The following is a 17,059-nucleotide window of genomic DNA, read 5'->3' as shown; positions in this document are numbered from 1 at the left end:
GGTAAACAATTGTATAACTCAGTCAAATCTGAACACGGACATGATACACTATTCTTATAAATATTCAATGTGACTTACACTTTCCGAGAATATCATTATTTTTGATGTTGAATACAACTTCACATTTAGAGATCATAAAAAAGATGCTCCTACGAACGATTCTATCAGTATCAAAGCACTCCAATGGCAGTTATTTGATCATCCCTGGGTGCATTGCTAACAGAAAATGTTAACTGTCTTTGCAAATGTCACTCTCAGCGTAATGAATCTGTAAATCCGTTATATATCTCGTTATACAAGTCCTCTGTATATAAACTTTATATGGGCACATAACGGGACGAACATCTTATTGTTCGTGGGTAGTCATTCCAGCTTGTTAGTGTGATTCAGTATCTGGTGCCCAGTACCTTGTCCCAAAGTCTGTCACGGTCCAAAGCGACGAGGACCATGGAAGGATTGGTGAGGAAGCCTTGGCTGTTGAATGACAGATCTTTCCTTTCCCACGTCACATTCAGCATGTGCCTGCAACCCACACAAACATAGAGTCATACAAAAATGATGTTGAACACAATCAAGGACATTGATATATCATTTGAGAATTTGCATTTTCGTTTACACAGATAAACACACACAATGATCACCTCCTAATTAAACCTAAAGCTCCACTGGAGGGCTTAATCTAACGTGGGAGGCTGGAAGTAGCTCATTAGTGGAAGAGGGAGGCGGCTGATTGGCGGAGAGGGTTCCTACTGACTGATTTCATTCTGTTAAGATACACATCCTTGACAGACAGGGTCTGTGAATAATGAGTCTAGGTCAATTTGCATTTCAGAACATGTGAAAAAGAGTCGCAACATACTTTCACTTCATGCTGTTCAGCTGAAGTTGACGTTTTGCTCTTCCGTACGTGCCACAGTAATGATCACTCTTATAAGAATACAGTGCTGCAGGAATGAGTCCCAAAACCCCAAAGTGAGTCAACACTTTTGCACTTCCAGTTCCCTTGTTTGGAGGTCAATTTTCATTTCTGTATGGTCTGTGGTTAACATAGTTAATAACATAAGTTCATGTTTTGTATGATGTCGAAAATGTCAGTAAAAACCCAAATTGGGAATTTGGAAGCTTTTACATGTCCTAGAAGTTGCGTTCGCTGACTACATGACACAAAAGAGGTTTTGGGGGACACTGAACTTCATCATGTAGCCCAGAGGGGACTCATGTACTTCATGATGTCGACATTGAAGACATGCGACCGTGGTGTACAGTAGTTAGTTAATAGCATTACATCAGCTTTGACTTGTGGCAATCGTATTTGAACTTCAACAATTATAACAATTGTGGTAATTATCTTGTTGAGCAAAACTAAGTAACATAAACATTTGTTTGCTTCAAAGCTTTTCTCTCTGCACTAGGCCAAAATCCAATGAAAAAATCCTGTTGACTTTTTGTCGGGGAAACCATTGCGCTGCAAACTTCCATTTTGTCCTATAGAAATATCTCATCCCTGGCACAATTCATTCAAGTTGTGTTCACTGAAAGAAAGTGTTGCTCACCTGAACAAAGTATTGTTGTCTGAGTGTTTAGCCAGTTTGGTGCAGTCACCTTGTCCCTCAGGAATAAACCCGTACAGCTTCTTGAAGCTCTCAGCCCCTTGAGCTACAATGGCGACACCCTCCCTCACCCTCTGCCTTAGGCTCTTCCTCCACTGGTCCGTAATCACACCGATAACACCAATAGGGAAGCTGGCAGGTGGAGGGCTATCAGGGTTGCCCACGGCCTGACTGGTGATGATCCAGATGTATCCTGGCCCCAGCAGACCCACCTCAGCAGCCTGTTGAAACAAGTACTGTGCCTCCTCATAGGAGCAATACGCCATAAGGACCTGAGAATCCACCTGCGGAGGGAGAGAACAAGTCCGTCAGAGAGAAAACACCCTGAACATGCTGCAGGTCATTAAGAGCCTGCAGCACCAGCTGTTCCCCAAACTTCAGCCTGCTTCTAAACTTTTTGCTGTTTCAGATTTAAGTTTCACAAAACTAATGCCAACCAATTAAACAATAAATACAAAGATTGCCTCACACAGACTAGTTCTTTCATAGGCAAATATTGTTACCCAATATTCACTCCCGGTAACTGCTAATAAGACGGTTGCAACAGAACCAACGGTAGCCGTAATGTTAGCTCTCTAAGATATAACACATTAAGTCTGAATAGTAAAAAAGGCATGGATAATGGTCAATATGTCCGACCCAAGGGGCAGTCAATGAAGTGAACCCAATGTAGAAGTGCCCTAAACCTGCATTCTCTCTGATATCAAGCCGACTTTACTGACTGCAAAAATGATTCTGATGGTTAAGACATCTATGAGAAAATTACAGTACTATCCATTTGAATTATTGCCCCAGTAAACATGTACCTAATAATAATAATAGTGACAATAATACATGTTATTTATATAGCACTTTGCATGGTACTCAAAATGAGTCTGCTGAATTTTTTTCTTTTAAAGTCAATGTGTTTTACTGTATAGTTTGTACATTGTTAACAATTGTCGTGTTATGGGAACTCAGGCAACCAACCTGCGGCTCTGCTTCAACTGTGCAAGAGCCTGACATATACGACATGTATAAAATGTCCACCTGTACAACCATTGTCAAGCTTTAGGGTGGAAAAAATTACATATTTATCATTTGAATTGGAAGATAGTCATTCGTAACGTAATACATTCCAATCAAAGCTCCAACCCACACTCAACCTGAGTAGAGGTCGAATCATCCAGAGTAACTGAAAACACCATGTAGGTGTTCAGAGACTAATGATGCAGTAACCCCATTTAGTACAGCACTTATTTGTAAGAATTGAGCCCTTCACACAAACTAAGTGATAGATTAAAGCTGGTGCCACCCAATATGGGATTTCTATAGCTCATTGTACCTGCTGCAACATGCGCTTCGTCCTCGCATCATTTGACCCAACGGACATTTCCAGAGACAAAACATCCTGCAGGTTCCACAGGAAATAGGAGGTATCTGTGTAGGACTGAACTATATCCACAAAGGTGTCGTAGCCCGGCAGCAAACTGGTGATCACCGCAAACTCGCCCCAGTCATACTCCTCCATGAGCTGAAACAGGGACATATAGAAATAAAGTAGCAAAATGATAATGGTAATGAGGTTATCAGATGAAGGACTTAAGAATGATTGGAAGTGGAAAATTGTGATGGACTGATGATGAGAAAATCAGACCTCTTGTATTATGTGTATTTTGATACCTGTTTGTTTTGGTATTCAGTCTTTATGCTAAGCTAAGCTAAATGGCGGTTTTCTCCGTTTGGCTCTCTTTTGATGGTACAGACACGAGAGTGGGATCCATTTACTCTAAAAGAAATGATTCGTCATAAATAACCCTGTCAATTGAGACTGCCACTAAATGATGAGCATGGACTCTACAGTTTGATGATGATGAGGATCTAATGTTTTGGTTTCACAGACTGAACTGAGATCATCCCTTTGATTGGCAAAACATCAGTGACATTAAGCCCTATGATCTCATGAGAATTGTTTGTACAATCATAAACACAGATTGTATCAACTTGTAGAAATTGGGGCCATGACTTCGGATCAGGGATTCCCTTGTAGCTGGTTGTTGTCCTTTCATGGACTTTATCAACCTGGGTCGTCCCAGTTGTCTGGATTGACCCAACAACCAGATTTTAATCCCAAAATTGGGTTCAGATGAGGTTGGATTGTCAGTTATTGTAACTCTGAAATGTTTTACTCTACCTTGAACATGCAGACGATCTGCTGCTCAAGAGACGCTCCCATCTGCAGGAATGAGGATCCCTCCGCCTGTAAAGAGTAAGAGTCAAGGATTCAGGTGGGGGAGGTTATTCTCCTGAGCTGGTCTTTAACACAGGCATCAGCAGTTTGGGTTTTTTACTTTCAGGTTGATGAGTTTTTTTTAGGCTAAAGTTCATTTTTTCCACTTCTGAAAATGCTTCATGAGTCGGAAATCAGTTTCAGAAACTTAGAAACGAACATCTGAGTATAGTGCTGAACTTTCTCCCACAACAGAAGCAAACGGATGAAAGCTTTTTCAAATTAACTCGGCTGCTGCTGCTCATTTAAGCAGCACCTTTAACATCTTTACTGCTGCAGAACAATCACATTTGTATAAAACTTTTCCACTACTAGGAGTAGGACACTGCATTTTAATAATCTGTCCACTTGTTTAATAAGCATTTCAATTGTTAAAACATCACTTTAAAAGTCATGAGAAAGAGGAGAGGCACTAAATCCAATTAATTTAATGAGAAATTACAAATAAAGAAAAAGGAAAGGACTACATTTTAGGTGATGTGCTTGGACAATGGCACCTAACTTGGCTTTATAACATTTCATTTTCATCTATATCCATGATTTACTAAAAAGTGTCTCTGAAAAGAGAATTTAAACAATAATTGATTGATGGAAACCACTTTCACCTCCACCCTAGAGTACTATGATGTCGAACCTTTATTGAGCTTTGCTTGTCCATATTCTGCCTAGATCTGGTAATAGTGTTTCCAATGTGCAGACATAAGTCCTGCTGCTCTCTTTCTGTCAAGAAGGGGTGGTCCACTCTTACATTTGTCTTTGCCTTTTAGCATACATTTGCATACCGACTCATTGTGCGCTGACGGATGGACATAACACCGAACCCATGTCCTTCAAATATCATTTAAATAAAGTAGGCCATCTCGAGGAGAGGCGGATGTCTATTGAAAAGTTTAAAGTAGATCAAATATAGACACAAGAGCAGAAATCCTCAACCAGTAAGGAAACAATTTTCTTTGTATGTTAACCTTGAACCTCAAGGTCAAAATGTTTTAGCAGTCTTATGATTGAATTCAGTCATTAAAATAACTATTAGTAGGATTTATCTATCTGCAAAGACCCTGGCCCCTGCCTGCATTTGATCTTTTCTTTTAATTTAGAACAAAATAAATCCATTCAAGCCACTGTCACAGTTTGTACGCACTGTCCCTGGCCTTTTTGTAGATGTAACTGTGCAACAGAGCTTGGAATAAAGATCTGAGGGTCCGTAAAATGCTGCAGGGCACAAGTGGACCTGTGATGTAAGCAGGTGCAAGACTCTGCAGGGCTTTAATATGAAGGAGTAATATTCTGAATTTAACTGGGGAGCAAAAAGGTGAAGATCAGGGTAATATTGAGGTTTTTTAACATGGGAATACAATGCAGCAGCATCCAACACAAGCGGAGACAGCTAGTATAAAATACATTGACATACATGCGTGAAGAGAGTGAAGCAGGAGTATAGTGAGAGAGAGAGTAGATAGTGTTAAACTGTCAAAAGCCATTTGGGAGAAGGTCTCAGATCTCCTCAGTCTGTTCCCGTCTCTGAGGTGACTAACTGTCATATCTCCTTCCTGTTGCTCTTCCCTCTCCCACAGCTCAGACGCTGCGAAAAGCCCCAGAGAGCCGTGCAGCCTGAGGAATACCACAGGAATATCACAACTAGACTCTCCCTCACTCAATTTGACCAGTTTTATCTGTCTGAGCTTGTTTGAAGCTCAACTCTGGAGGCTCAAACTCCAACAGACCACTAACTGGGCTGACTACCAGAATAACATTTTAAAATAGTAGTACACAACCATGTCAAGCTGTCGCTAAATTAAAAAAAGAAATACTCTGAAATGGCAGCCCCGGTCAGCTATAGTGTCCCACTTCGTCTTATGTAGAAGTGATGAGGTGCATTATTTGAAGAAGTATAATTAAAATCCAATTAATTTTGTCCGAGCTATTAAACCAGCAAATAATGTAGTGACCTCCCTCGAGCCAATAAGTGTTTCATCATCCAATTAGCAGCATCTTATATTGTGAAATATTTTACAAACTCGGAAGCAAATGTGATGAAAGACGTCAACCTTCCACATCACAGTGAAATCAAGCAAGAATTACAACAAAATGACGTTCTTTTCCCATGTCTAACTCCCGCGCTCATGAGAAGAGAGTCACCCTCCCCCTTGCGTCCGCCGCTTTCAAGCCATCTTGTTCTCACCACCTTGGCGGTGTGGCTGTCACACACAGACGTAATTAGCAGTCCCACTGCAGGAGCGTATGGTAATGTGACAGGAAGACAGTTGACATGGTGGTTGCTCGCACACTCCTCCTCTCCCACAGGGAGAACTCTGTGCCGAGCTCCCTGTCTGTGGAGAGGCTGGTGGGTCAAAAACGAAGCAGGTCGAACACACAGTAGCTCACTCACATCATATGGACTCAGATACGTTCACACATGTACAGTAAAATGCATTCTTCCAATCTAAAGGTTGTACCTTTGTAAGCTTCCATCTGCAGAGGTGGAAAGTATAATTACTCAAGCTTATGTTGTTGTTAGTTTTATACAATTGTCTGCCAATCATTTCTTATACTGTACCTCATATCAGTTGTAATTAGTGTACTTTGTACTCCACTGCATTTATATACTGGCCACAATTACTTTGCAACTGGAGGTGATGCTGATGATTAGCAGGTACAAGCAGTGAACACCAGAATTAAAGCTGATGGTTGATGGGAATTTATTGTAATATTGGATCTGTAATGGATGCATCGCCTGATTTAAATATAGGTTATTCACAGCTTAAGCTTTGTATAATACACTTAATAGCTCTTAAGGGTTGATTTTTTCCACATTGAGTTTGACCGTATGTGCATTTCAGAAACATCAGAACGCCTAGTTCATACAAAGCTTTTGTTTCATACAACATACACACAGTTAATTTACTATTGTTGGCATTACATTAGTTATTGTAGTGCGCACATTTAGTCCGCACATTATCCTCTTGCTTCAAGTTGATATAATATTTATTACTTCGAGTTACCAGTTCCACAGCTAGAGAGTAATCTTGTCAGGCTGGAGCAAAATACGCACCACCTAACTGAGCTCTTAAATACAGAAAGTGACAACACAACATGAGGGGGACTTGGATTTGGAAATTTGTGAAAAACAAATAAATAACTGTCTTGCAAAAACACAAATGACGGTGTATATCAGTGTATACAATGTTATTATTTAGCTACAAACAGTGTATGAGAACGGATGGGGTTTGGTGAACTGATTTCAATCAAAAATAATCCCATTTTTAGTTGGTAAATGAATGTAGTTTTCTGTCAACATAGTTTTAACAGTTAATGTTGCTGTATTGTTGGCAAAGGAACATTTTGTGCCCTTTATACGTTGGCCAGAAACTGTAAAAGGGTGAATTTCAACAGCGAAGGTAAACGTACTCCCTAGAAGTTTATAAAAAACCACTCACAAACAATGTACTTCTGTTTGGCCATGTTGGGAAGCTTTGAGGGAGCCAGGCTATTAACGTTTCATCATTCCCGGCGATAAAAAACAGTTTCCAGTGGGAATACTGGGCAGCAAATCTGGGCTTCTAATGACCTGTTTATGGAGAGTCTGGTTTCTGGACCATGAGGCCAAGAGAGACAGAAGTGAGGAGGCGAAGAGAAGAGACAGAAGCACAAATAGAGAAAACGGGTCAGTCTGGCCACAGAAACAAATCCCCAAAAAAGAAACCGTGATCCAATGAGACACGTCTGGCTCATTGTATCACTTTGGTCGAACATCACAAACACAGTGTGACCTTAAAGTGCAGCCAGGACTGAGACTGTAACTCCAGAAATATAATCTTCCACCGACAGCTTCAAATTGTAATAAATGATGTTATACGCTCGAATACTCAACGTCAACAGTTTCTTTGCTTCTAAAATCTATCATGTGCATACAATACTTAAAAGGGTATTTTGTTCCTGTTTACTGGCAAACACATAAAGCTGTCAGCTTTGTTTAATCTGGGCGTTATCAGCATCTAAAACCATGATCACTCATTTGTTTATGTTTGTAACTGTGATGAACAAAAGACTGGTTTGTGAATGATCAAACATGCAGTATGTATTTCCTCAGAAACAGAGATTTACTGTTATAGTGCCTTGTCATAGTAAATTATGCTCTCTCCAAAACTGATTCAAAGCAGCCCGAGGAAAACGTTTGACATCGCTCTCATCATTTAACAAGTACAAAATAATAAATTCTACTGGTTTTACAAAAGCAATTATTTTCTTTCATATGTGCTCCGAAGAGAAACAAAATACAAAAATGTCACCTCAACTGTATTTAAAGCGTGGTTATAATACTTATTTTTGATAGTCCACAATTTGTAGGGTTTTATAGTGCGTCTGAATCATGTTCGCCACCCCTATCAACGCATCTGCCCATTCACTTTGAATGGGGTGACGTCACACTTTGCCGAACTGCATTGTGGGAGCGTTGCTTCGCTTTGCTCGCGTTGCTCGCTTCAAAAGTTGAGCAATGTTCAACTTTTGAAGCTTCGGCGGAAGCGTCAGCCAATCAAATCATATGCCAGTACAAGCTCTAGCCAATCAAACCGCGTGTTTGTGTGTCCGGGGCGGGAGATTCATGTGATTGGTTGTTGGTCGAGTTTCAGACAAGCTCACCAGCAAGCTTCAACGCACGCCGCCGTGTGGACGCAACGGCCCGTCTACACTACAGGCATCGAAAAATGCTTTCAACGCTTCGCCCATTCACTTGAATGGGGTGACGTAGAAGATTTGTAATCTTCGCCGAACTGCATTGTGGGGAGCATGTTATGGCTTTGCAAGCATCACGAGCATCTATCGGCATCAAAAGTTGAACAATGTTCAACTTGAACAATGTTCAACTTTTGAGGCTCGATGCTTGGCATCAGCCAATCAAATCCCGTTTATGCAAGCGCTAGCCAATCGAACCGCGTGCATGCTGGGAGAGCCAGACTGCACTTCATTTCCTCATATTCCAAACGAGATATTACGGTAGCAAATCACCCGGTTCTTTACGACCAGAACTATTTACCGGGATACAAACCGGAGGAACCAGGCATGGAGGGAGGTTGCAGAGACAGTGGGTGAAACTGGTAGGTTTTTCGCCTGTTTGGAGAGTTTATATCCAGTTTACTTCGTTTTAACATTGCTAGTGCTTTGTATGTCGGGGGCGGGAGATTCATGTGATTGGTTGTTGGTCGCGTTGCTCGCAAAAAATCGCCAAGCTTCAGACACGCCCAGCTTCAAGATTTTTTGATGCCTGTAGTGTAGACGGGCCGTTACACACACATATAACAACAAAGACTAAAACACTCCTGTTGTGCATCGCTAGTTATGTGCAATAATACTGTACTGTATATATATATATATACCGTAAATGGCTGTGCAATTTATTCTACCACTTCTTGTACTTTCACCAGGCTGCTATATCGCTAAATTGGTATTGGATGTGCGTTTTGTATATTGTGTAATTTCTAGTTTTTTATCTTTAATATTAATATTTGTTCTTATGCATGCTTCTTGAGAGACATTAAGCTGTCTTTGGCTCTTTGCTTTAACTATTGTAAATTTCCCCTCTATGGGACGAATAAAGGTATTCTGATTCTGACTCACTTTAGTCCAGCCCGAAATGCCCCTGCATTCAAACGCGCTGAAATGTACAAATTGGGTCACAGAGGCTTACTTTAGTTTGTTCTCCTTTATGTAATACTATTTTCTAAAACAGCTGGGTTCTGTTGTTTTTAGAAATTGTTAGCCAAACTGGACTAAGTAGTGGATTTGTTGGTGACTATTTTTGGCGAGGATTAGGTGAGTATTTGCGGCATCAGGTCATTTTGTACTCCAAAAAAATCCACGGTGCTGAGGTTGCATTGTAATGACGAAACATGTCATCCTGTGCAACAATGTGGCTCATTATTGTATTTTACATGTTTATAAAAGACAGGGAAAAGTGGATTTTGTAAATAGGTCACGTTTAAGTAAAATATGTACATATAGCATGTAGCATGAAAAGACCTCCATCCACATACTTTAAAAAACCTTTACAATGGCGTCTTAGATTCCTATCAAGGGAAGTGTTAATGATGAACACAGTATTTCAGCGTGCCACCAACTTTCTAGTAAAAGTTTGGGTAATGGGTGTAATGTTTGGGTGTCCACATTCATTTTACCAGCCAGTCAACCAAAAACACTTACACGCACACAGACAGATGCACACACAAAGACAAAACGCTCTCAACATCTGATTTCCAGCTCCTCAGAGACACGTCGCAGTATTTTGTCTCTTTACCTCGCAGGCCCGATTGAGCAGTCTTTATGCTTTTTCTCAGCCGCTGCTCGCACTTTCTCATTTCCGCCTCTTTGCCTTTGCTTGATGTGTGTGTGCCATCCGACAAAAGACACACTTCCTCTCCTCCCTTCAATCTTTTCATCTTTGTCTCATTCCCCCTCTTCCTTGTTGTTTGCCATAGAGAGATCACTGAGACAGGAACCATAAATAGGCGGCTCGGGCGGGTGCTGCTTCTTTTAAACCCGCCATCAAAGATATTCATCGTCATCAGGCTATTGATAATCAAGCACTATTGAGCTCTTTTATCCCTTAAGAGAATCATGCACTCGCACATATGTCTTTCTCCGTCCAATCCACCTGTCCCATTGTGCCTGACGTCTCTGACAAGCTTTTTTCCTCCTTGCTGACAACAAAGGAGTGTACAAGAGAGAGAAAGAGACTGAGGGGGAGCGTGAGGAGGGCTGAGAGAGGCCTTGACAGGCAGGCCTCAGAGGAGAGGGCTTTACTCTATGTGCTATATAGAGAACTGTCACTCTCCACTTTGGGCTCGTCAGACAAACGGTCGCTCAGTATGAGAGATAACGTCCCATCTGTGCGTTTGTCTTTTGCCGCTGTCAAGCAAAGAGGTTAAGTAACCCAGACAAAACTCGCCGCGATCAACGGTGAGAATCCCAAAGCAGGGATAGTTGATAACTGACAATCTTTGCCCCAAATATTTTCGAGGCCCAGATACTTTACAAAGTTAAGGAACTGCCTATCAAAAGCACATCCAGGGTAAATACGAACACCTTCTCGCCAATTTAAGGTGAAGAAGCAACGAATAGTGCGAGAGGGAAGTTATGAAGGCAGCAAAACAGAAAGATAGAAGGAAAAGAAGAGTGAAAGGTTTTGTATTTGTGGGTGAATGATGAGAGCTGTGGGTGGCTTCTACCTCCTGAAGGGTCTAATTAACAGTTTAATGGGGTCCTGGAGCTCAGAGAAAGCAGAAAGGAGAACAGGCCACTCGCTTCAAGCCACAGCCCTAATGGATTCAGCCAGCGCACAACAGAGCCTGGATGGAAATGCTTTACTAAAGGTGATGGAGGGAACCAAACCAGAAATATGGAAAGGAGGGTGAACAAATACATGGTGAGAAGTGGATAGAGAAAAGGAATTGAAAAAAATGTGGAAACAAGAATGAGTATTTAACTATTGAAAGACTGTGAAACAGAGCCTCCAGGCGTTTGTCAGCCGTGCTTCATCGAAACATTTTTCACCCGCTCTGTATCTTGCTAACTCACTCAAATCAATCACACTCCTGCAGCTACCCCTCCTCCTGTTTAATACCCATCTATGACGTGACGTCTGCAGATACCATTTGATTAACAGGAAGATGATAACATTGCTATATGGTTTACAAAATGTGGCCCGGGGGTGAAATCCAACACTTGCAACCCCACAGTTACAATCTTGCATTCATTTTGGATGCTTCCTGTGGTGGATAGGTGCAGGAATGCATCCATTTGGCTCTGTGTGCTCTAATATGTGAGGGTTTTCATTTGCATGTGTATTTCTACGTGTGAGAGTTGGCTCTATAAATACAAGGTGTTGATGATGGCAGTTAAGCAAGTAAATGAAGGAAGGGAAGACAGGCGGAAGGCGTGGAGCGTGAGCGGAAGGAGGGATGAAGCCATTTTTGAAAGTCAAAAGAAGAGAGAAAGTAAAGATTAAGAATCCGGTTGGTTTCATCAATCTCCTCTTTACGATCTTTCCACACAGCTCACTGCTCTCCATCTCTATTCATCAATGAGATACATGTTAAACTATAGCGCGAAAAACCTGCCGCTCTTCAAGTGTGCAGGGATGATTGATCGAGGCATAGATAGCTCGTAGAACTTGTCTCCCATCGCAAAGTTTCCCTTCCCACAACTCAGACTTTTCCCACCCAGGGATTAGAGGAGCTGACGAGGGTCGATGCCGCATTCATCGCTGCCAGGGAATAATTCTGTATACATGTTTACCTTTTGCCCTCTGACGCAGATGCTCCAACCTTGAGCAGCCGCTATCTCCCTTAAGAAGGGGCTGCCCCAGCATTCTGTTGTTGTTACCAGTTTATGACCGGGCAACTTTCGGTCAGAGATAGTTATTGTTGTGGGACACCTGGAACCAGACCCGGCGGCAGACATACATCTGTGGGCGGGCATTTGATTTACCAGGGCGAGCCCACCCCCCGACCCCCAGGCCCCACCCCATCTTAACGTAACATATGTGCATATAAAGTTGCCGACAGATTTAGGCGTTCAAAAATAACGCCACTTCAGCACCATGGAATGGACAGCAACGCTAAACATCAAACAAGCAGAACCAGCATACAGCTGACTCATATTCATATATACACCTAAAGTAATTTAAAACCTTACTATTTATTCATTACATTACAGAAACAAGCTGTGAGAATGTTGCATACTGTACTACCTAGAGAACAAACAAACAATGTATTGAGTCAAGGCTGTTAACATTTAAAGATTTAATAGAATATCAGACGGCTTTAGTTATGCAGCAAAAAACAGAATACTGCCAGAAAATATACAAAACTAATTTGTTTTAATTTCAGAGGATGAGCATGAGGAGGAAATTGTATGTTAAGTATCAGTTTGCACGTACTACTTTAAAGCATATGTGTGTCTCTTGGCGTAAAGAAGTGGAATCAAACAAATAACAAATAAACAAATAACAAATATATTGGTAAACATACAGTGAAAAAAACACACTGAAAACTACCCAATATTTTGTTCACTTTAAAGCTTGAAAACAACAGCTTAGCCTACATCGTGATATGATTATTTGCTACTTTCATGATGTACTCAGGGTGGGAATAATAAAGCTGTAGCCGACGTTTCCCAGATGAATGGAACATCCTCAGCAACATGTCTTTCCACTCCATCTTGCATTTTATTGTCAGGTCCCTTCGGTACTCACTGAAAACTGTTTTTCAATGTGGAAAAAGAGTTCTCACATAAAGCTGTCGAAGCTCCAAAGGTAAGTGAGACCTTAAATGCGGTGAGAACACTTGGCATTGTCTCAAGCGTCGTGTGGAGATGACCAAGTAAGGTTTTCAATCTCCATTTCCCATCCTCTGGTGGTGTGAAGCTGCCCATGTGTTTTAGAATCAGCTTTTTGGCCACAATGAACTCAGCATCAACGAGCGTGGTTCCAGTCAGTTTAAGCAACGGTTCCACTTTTTCGGGCTCCAGGAAGAAGCTGCTTTCCGGGTTGAGTGAAGCAATAGCCTCGATGAATGCGCTGTTTCGCTCTCCAAAGCGGCGCGCAATTTCTCCCGTAACTGCATCAATACAGCTGTTAAACAACTGCTGTTGCTCTGTCATCTGGTGGTTTTCTTGTGTTCCCACTCCCACTGTCTCTTCAACAACATAATCCTCCAAAGTTGTGTTAAGAGTTTGCCTTCTCTTGGTGGGACCGGGATGGATAGTATCATCCTCTCTCTCCAAATCTCCGTGAACACCTCAACACACTCTTTGGCAGTGTTGACAAGCTGGCCTGCCGTTTGAAAGTCCATTTCCTCTGACTGGAGCATCCTGTTCGCTGGCTCAAGCAGGGACAATATCTTGCATATCATCTGGGTGTGGAATTTAAAACTTGGCTTTAAAATTCTGCTCAGCAAGCCTGCTGCCTCCATCCTTAAGTCCGCTGGAAATGATGCAGAGTTTTCAACGTGTCGTAGTAGTTCCACTATATCCTGAAAAGATTTCAGAATAATCTGAACAGTGGCCAGGTGCCCTGTCCAGCGCTGTTCGAGTAAACGCTTCAGCGTGTGTTTCCCTGATAATGTGCAGCAATGGTGGGCTTTCGTGTGAACTTGTAGAGGACATTACAGATGTTAAATAAATCCTCAATGGCTCTCTCACCGGACAGTCGTGTCGGGATCTACCTAAGGTCGGTCGGCGGTTTGTCTCGGACCTACTTTACGAAATGATGTTCACTAACCTCCCTTGGTTTGGTCTTTGATACCTTTCCTCCTACTTGTTTATGTACACTCTTCACCTATCTCTTTTTCTTAACTTTTTTTACACCTTTGTTTTACTCATAAATTTGATACTTCTGCACTTTGTCTGGAGGTCGCAACAGTCGGCACGAGTAGCTTTGTAAAAAGTGCGGCGAGACATAGAACGATTGAGTGAGTTTAGTTAGTGTGAGGACGTCAGGGAGAGGCAAATTATGGGTAGATAACTGCACTGCCAGACGTCTATTGTAAACTAATGTCCTTCTACTTATGTACGATATACCAAATGTTTTTACACCGGCCCCACTTTAGTTGTACGTTGGGTTCAAATTGTTAGGAACGTAGTAAACCGACGAAGGACACCACCTATCCACGTCTTACCGTAGGTAAACGCAGACACACGAGAATTATGACACTCCCAATAAGTAACGTACACATAAAATGCAGACTCTCACCGAGATATTTATTGTTACACACTACTACCGTCAATTCGTTCATTTACTTCCTTCCTTCCTGTCAGCCTTCCGCACCCGCACTCGCTTCCTCCCTACTTCGGTAAAACTTCAGTTTTCTTCTCTCCTTATTTACCTAATCTAGCCAACAAATAGTTAGAGGGAATGCTAGAAGGTGTGTCGAGTTACGAGAGGTAGAGATAGAGTTACTCTATGTAAATGAATCGCGCTTTTTGGAACGGCGAGAAGTTCCACGTCCTACTAACTAGCTCCGTATCGTATCGAGCATCTTGAACAGAGGGTAGCGTTTCAAGGGAAGGTGTTGAGTTGAAAGGGGTGGGTCATAATCTCCTCGACTGCTCCAGCTACGGCGTAGGTAGCCGACGGTCCTGATTAGAGACATATGTACAAATGGAAAACGGGACTGCGCTACGGGGTTGGAACTCGTCGGCAATAGAGGAATTCTTCCCCGCGGGGTCCTTTTGAAGACTTCGGTTAAACGTAAGTGGTCAAGTCTACTGGCTCCTCCGACCTCGAAAGCTACCGTCTGTTGACTAAAATACACCTTGAAGCGACCTCTGAACTGGCTCCCGTCGTATAGTGGACACTGCCGAACCTTAGTGTGCCAACGCTACGGTGTTAGCTAAGGCTTCTTGGGTAGGACATCGAGGTCGAACTTGATTCAGTATACATTATTAGTTTGTAAGACGAGTTATCTATTGATCTGCAAGTCCTGTGACCTTATTGTAACAACAGCGAAGTAACGAAGGTACCAGTAGCATGTCGTGCGCTTCTACATAAGGTCCGTCTGGGCGCAGTACCAGCCCGGTTTACTTTAGTCACGACTATGTAAAAAAGTATATATGGATTCATTAAATATAGGATAAACATAATAAATACAAATAATGCAACATTAGACATCCGAAACAGTATGATATGATGAAAACTAATTGATAGACTTTGTTAAGCATACTTAGTACGACAAACTTAATAACGATACTATTAAGACTTAAATTAGATACGTCGCTTTTGTCGTAATGAGCGTCTAACGTCAGCTAACACGCACAATTAAAGTCTCTACTCGTACACAGTGTCGTCGGACATTCAAATGAGACCATCGATCAAACCGGTACTCCGATATAGGAATATCGATACACAGCGTTTGTAACCGATAGTCTTCACCATAGTGCTTGTTTTTGTTCGAGTGTTTATGCTAACACGTACCATTTGAGTCGTGGTCTACGACCGTTGGACAGTGTGCACAGGGCTGTAGAGAAGATGGAAGAGAGGGTTGGTAAGTCTGCGTCGAGAAGCCTGGCCCAGTCGTCAAGTAGGAAATCGTCGGTCCCGGGTCGAGCGAAGATTTGGCGATAACTAGAACTATACAATCAAACAGATATATAAGTTCTCCTGGAGCCGCACCTGTGTGGTTTTGTCCATCAGGCTGTCAAAAGGTAGAGCTGACTAGTAGGAAGTCGTTGCAATCAGAAAGGTCGAGATAGGTAGAGCACGAAATAGACAGTCCAGGGAAGCCATGGTGACTCATGACAAAAGTTAACCTTTTTCTCAAGAGTGTAATTTCGACAGCCTTCGAGGTTTCCATTCACTGGAATTTACGCCACCTTTTGAACGTAACAGATTCGCTCCTCTTGCTCAGATTCATTCAGAGTTAGATGTCTCTAGGGTAGATACCTCTACTCTTTGTACGGGTACTCTGACCAGTCTTAGTGTTGAGAACAGTTGTTATCTTAGTCGACCGAGAATTGTCTATAAGGCACCAAGGTCAGGAATAACGTGTAAACGTGAAAAGAGAGATGGTCGTTAGAGGAAAAGGCCCAACTCACTGTTATCGAGAAATTACACATACAAGTCGAGACGGTTCACCGCGATAAAAAGGCAGTAACAAGTTCATATCGGTGCTATGTTGGGTCTTGAGTCACCTTTAACGAGACGTGGAAAGGGTAAGAACACAAGGGAGGTTGACAGAGAAGTCTGTATCGTATTAGGAGGTTTCAACATAATTCTAAACGGAAGAAGACCACCCTAGCACCTACCTATCAAGTAGGAGATGAGAGGTTAGAGGCACTGTGTGGAGATGTGTGAGAAACCGTCACAACTGTTCGACCGGACGGCAACAACTTTCAGGTAAAGGAGACGGTACCTCCGTAAGACAAGCGACCAGTTCCGTCTGGTCTATAGACGTATAGTAGACCCTAACGTTAAATTTGAACCGAAATTTTATGACGAGTCGTTCGGACGACGGAGGTAGGAATCAGGCGACGTCTTTACTACGGTCTCAAAATGTTACACAGCATATCAAGGATGATACAGGCTCTTGTGCTACCCCAAGTTTATTAGAAGTTCTGCTTGCACCGGTCTCTTAGGGTACACGTGACGAAGCATTTGCGTGGTCGACGGTGAACCAGCAACAGTCGT

General features: G+C 42.1%; 1 protein-coding gene across 1 annotated transcript in view; it reads right to left on the bottom strand.

Moving 5' to 3' along the window:
• Positions 1–407: 407 nt before the first annotated feature.
• LOC104946525 (glutamate receptor ionotropic, NMDA 2C-like) overlaps positions 408–17,059 on the bottom strand; it is a gene marked incomplete at its 3' end in the record, with an annotated part of 28,447 nt that continues 11,795 nt past the window's right edge. The window contains exons 4-7 of the mRNA XM_010772370.1: positions 3,784–3,849; positions 2,935–3,123; positions 1,554–1,894; positions 408–522 (exon numbers count right to left, since the gene is read on the bottom strand). Of these exons, the coding sequence (XP_010770672.1) occupies positions 408–522; positions 1,554–1,894; positions 2,935–3,123; positions 3,784–3,849 (711 nt within the window). The remainder of the gene's footprint in view (positions 523–1,553; positions 1,895–2,934; positions 3,124–3,783; positions 3,850–17,059) is intronic.

This window comes from Notothenia coriiceps, unplaced genomic scaffold (assembly GCF_000735185.1).
Source record: "Notothenia coriiceps isolate Sejong01 unplaced genomic scaffold, NC01 NC01_scaffold00011181, whole genome shotgun sequence".
Classification (NCBI taxonomy): Eukaryota; Metazoa; Chordata; class Actinopteri; order Perciformes; family Nototheniidae; genus Notothenia; species Notothenia coriiceps.
This window is presented reverse-complemented; position numbering and strand designations above follow the sequence as displayed.